Source organism: Oratosquilla oratoria, chromosome 7 (assembly GCF_046742065.1).
Source record: "Oratosquilla oratoria isolate Oo_2021 chromosome 7, ASM4674206v1, whole genome shotgun sequence".
Classification (NCBI taxonomy): Eukaryota; Metazoa; Arthropoda; class Malacostraca; order Stomatopoda; family Squillidae; genus Oratosquilla; species Oratosquilla oratoria.
Window position 1 is genome coordinate 74,370,049 of NC_134783.1, and position 5,000 is coordinate 74,375,048.

The 5,000-nt window shown below is 36.6% G+C and overlaps 1 protein-coding gene across 1 annotated transcript in view; it reads left to right on the forward strand.

Moving 5' to 3' along the window:
- Positions 1–2,623, forward strand: part of LOC143026938 (uncharacterized) — an 8,160-nt gene extending 5,537 nt beyond the window's left edge. Inside the window, exon 3 of the mRNA XM_076187729.1 lies at positions 2,447–2,623. Within this exon, the coding sequence (XP_076043844.1) occupies positions 2,447–2,552 (106 nt within the window). The 3' untranslated portion in view covers positions 2,553–2,623. The remainder of the gene's footprint in view (positions 1–2,446) is intronic.
- Positions 2,624–5,000: the final 2,377 nt, after the last annotated feature.

Consider the following 5,000-nt stretch of genomic DNA (forward strand, 5'->3'; position numbering starts at 1 on the left):
TGTAAATTTAGAGGTGTTGGATGATTTCAATTCTTGAATAGAAGATGGACCAATAGATGAGGTAGTAGAGAAGTTTGAGGTATAACTTACCAATACACTTCCGTGAAGTGGGAAGTGAGAAACTACTGGTAAGGAGCTCTATCAGTTGTGGGAAGCTGAAGATTTTTTCTTAAGCCAATGCTTGGGTCACCTCCACGCCAGTCCAGGGTTATCAGGAACCAACGCAAGAAGCACGCATCATGTCCCGGACGTCGAACTCAAGACCACTACTGGTGAGTTCGGCAACCGCGCGGCCCATTTTTTGAGGTAGAAATTATAGTGAAGAAACTATGCTGGAGATATGCTGATAAAGGAGTCTATAACAGGAAACACAGCGTTTAGGAAGAAAGACAGGCATAACTATATGTGGAAAAGGGTGCTGGAGGGGAAAGTGGTTAGAGGACATTAAGATAGTGTGCAGTGATACCCAGTGGGATATTCAAAAAAGTTATGGTTTTTCATACTTTCAAGGGAGAGTGTGAGGAGTTGTGAGATAAATTTTTGGTAGAAAGGAAATTGAGAATAGAGGTAAAGTGGAGGAGGAAAAGTGAGAGAGGTAGAAAGTGCTCTAGAGTAAGCAAATCACATGAGGTAGATAAAGGGAGAACACCAGAAAATGAAAGAGCTTTGAGGGGTGTTGAGAGATAAAAGATAAACAAAAGTAGACAAAGAATAGTTAGGTTCTAAGGAAAAAGTGATAAAATGTACATGAGGATTGGTTGCAAGGTAGATCTATGAAAACATTTGAGAGAGAAAAGAAGAGGGAAAGAGAAGCAAATTTGGTTTTGTTTTATCATTTGTCTGTTTGATTCTCATTTATTATTAGTTATCTGTCAATCTATTATTATTTTCTATTTACCTGTTTTTTTATCATTCAACTATACCTATACATTTATTTATGTATTTTATTTGTTATTTACATTATTATAGTTTTTATTTATTCATTTATTATTACTATGATTTTTTTTCGGATACGACCAAGATATGGACCAAAAGGTCTACTGTAGGCATGCTCCGCCTTTGTAAAATCCTTTGTAAATTGTCTAAAACTGCTGTTGTAGACGGCCGCTACTCTTCTCCCAGGTTTATAGATTTTCTTTTTCCAGCACGACTTATCTGGGTATCTCCCTCTATACACTCTCATACTGAACTTAATCATTTTAGAAGGACTGCAGCAAAACATCGTTTCTAGACTTTTTTTTCTCAATTAGAACTTTATCATTCTAGAAGAACTGCAGCAAAACACATCGTTTCCAGACTCCTTATCAATCAGAATTATATTATCCTAGAAGGATTGCTGCAAAACACCTGACTGCAGGTTTTCGTTGATATCTCAGTGGGGCAGAGAAATCGTATTTTTTCTTTTAACGCTAATAAAACTTAAACTATCCACTTCTTTGGTCGATACAGCCTTTCACAGAGCTAGCCATGCTCCTTTGTTTTCTTCCTTCAATATTCTTGGTCTATCCTTCACTAGTAATGTCAGTGTGGAATGGTAGTATTTCAGCCATTGCTCGACCAGTTTCAATGAAATTAAGTCTTCAAAATTTCCCTACATCTAACTTAGTTGTCGCCCCTATCCGAGGACCTTATCTCACACACACACACACACACACACACACACACACACACACACACACACACACACACACACACACACACACACACACACACACACACACACACACACACACACACACACACACACACACACACACACACACACACACACACACACACACACACACACACACACAAACACGCATACGCACACACACACACACACACACACACACACACACACACACACACACACACACACACACACACACACACACACACACACACACACACACACACACACACACACATACACACAAAATACACACACACACACACAGACACACACACACACACACACACACACACACACACACACACACACACACACACACACACACACACACACACACACACACACACACACACACACACACACACATACATACATACACACACACACACACACACACACACACACACACACACACACACACACACACACATACACACACACACACATACACACACACACACACACACACACACACACACACACACACACACACACACACACACACACACACACACACACACACACACACACACACACACACACACACACACACACACACACACACACACACACACACACACACACACACACAGAGAGAGAGAGAGAGAGAGAGAGAGAGAGAGAGAGAGAGAGAGAGAGAGAGAGAGACGTACACACATATTTATATTCAAATATATTTATTACATTTTGTATTCACACTTGTTCACAGTTGTTCACACTGATTATCCATCTAAGTCACTTTCAGACTTTAATTTCTTCTGTCAATTGCAGTGGCCTACATTCTACTTTGGATGAGACGTTACGAGTTCTGACATACACGTGGGAACAAGCCAGAAGAAACTATGAGGGATTGGAAGAAGAACCCAAACAACGCTGAGTTTCGCAAACGATCTGGAAAGTGACAGAAAAAAAAACTCACCTAGTTTATCCGTACCAAGACATACATACATACATACATACATGCATACATACATACATACATACATACATACGTACATACATACATACTGTACATATATTCATGCATGCATATATGTAGACATTTATACATTATACATTTTATTTATATATTCATTCATATATTGGTATGTATATATGTAAATGCTCATGTTAATCAAATTTCAATAAAGATATAATCTTATAGCAAAATAGATTTGTTCATGATAGCATTTACGTATAATTAGTAGATGCAATATGTTATTTCCTATATTAGTGCGTGTGTGTGTGTGTGTGCGTGTGTGTGTGTGTGTGTGTGTGTGAGCTTGTATATATATATATATATATATATATATATATATATATATATATATATATATATATATATATGTGTGTGTGTGTGTGTGTGTACTGTATATATATATATATATATATATATATATATATATATATATATATATGTATGCATGTACAGTATGTATTTATGTATGTATGCATACTGTGTGTGTGTGTGTGTGTGTGTGTGTGTGTGTGTGTGTGTGTGTGTGTGTGTGTGTGTGTGTGTGTGTGTGTGTGTGTGTGTGTGTGTGTGTGTGTGTGTGTGAGTGAGTGAGATGTAGGACAAAACCTCGACCGAGACTCACGAATGTGCTACAGGCAATTTGTTTGGTACTCACTGCCTATTATGATCATGGCACCTGAAGCTCTTCGCTACCGAAGGGGCTCGCACGACTAAATGAAATATTATGGTGCCAACCCAATCTAATGGATAAGACCCCAATCCCCACTCAGTTATAGAAGGTATGAATGGAAATAAATGTCATTTTATATTGGAAAGGATCAAATGTTCGTAAAAAAAGGGTGAGTGCCCCAGACTGCGGAAGGACCTAATGCATCGGGTTAGAGTTGCATCACCATTTGGTGTTAACAGCCAACATTGCTTGGAGCGCATTCTCACTTTTAGAATTGATGTTACGCTATGTATGTAGTGAAAGCCACAAGAAATTATAAAATAATATAGAAAGCTTTTCATCCATTTTGGTGAGATAGAAATCGAACCATCAGTCCCACGTTCAGGAACAAAAGCATTCCTTGTTACGTTGGATCAAACACGTATTGCCATGAAAAATATATTTGTTAAGGCTAGCTTCTATTAATTTCCTAGGTAAGTTAAGCTTATCCTATGAATTTTCTTGCAACCTTCCCATTCAATATAATGATACAATGGGAAGACTCCATCATGTTGAAAAAAGATGCACTGGACACATTCCCTACTTTATATGTACCCGTATATGTATATGTATACTATATATATATATATATATATGTTGGTACATTGTGACAAGTTGATGAAGGTGGAAAAAGAAGTCACGGGTCTAGTTCCGAGTTACTGAGTTTATTCCTGACCGGTTTCGCTCTATGAAGAAGCATAGAGCGAAACCGGTCAGGAATAAACTCAGTAACTCGGAACTAGACCCGTGACTTCTTTTTCCACCTTCATATATATATATATTTATATATTTTTATATATATATATATATATATATATATATATATGTATATGTTTAGATACATATATATATATATATATGTATACATATATATATATATATATATATATATATATATTGAAAGGGGAGAAGCGTAAACACCAGACTCAAAGCGGGAAGTTTAATGCCCGACGTTTCGGTCCTAGTCTTAGGACCGTCTTCAGGGGTGTGAAAATATATAGTGTTCAAATGAGCTATTACACTGTTCGTGGTTGGAATCGGGAGAGGTATTCCACACTGCCGAAGCTATCCGGGTCCCCCTCCTCTACCAGTCGCTTCGGGTACTGGACGATTGGACCACCTTACATGCCCAATTGTGCATGCATTTAATTTACAAATAGTACAATAAAATAGATAAAATACGATAAAGTAAAATACAATACAATAGAATGCAATATGATAAAGTAAATTACAATACAATAAAATACAATACAGTCAAATGTATTAAGATAAAATTAAAATAAAATGCCAATTGTGCAACCCTTGAAAGTGCATTACGCATTCGTACGCGAAGGAAGTAAACAAATAAAACAAAATACAATGAAATAATGCAATAAAATGGACCCCAGACTCCAGATTTTCGCACATATTGAGCAAACACACACACACACACACACACACACACACACACACACACACACACACACACACACACACACACACACACACACACACACACACACACACACATATATATATATATATATATATATATATATATGTATATATATATATATATGTATATATATAAATATATATATATGCATATATATATATGTATATATATATATATATATATATATATATATATATATACACCTTTTGGGCAAAGTCTTTCT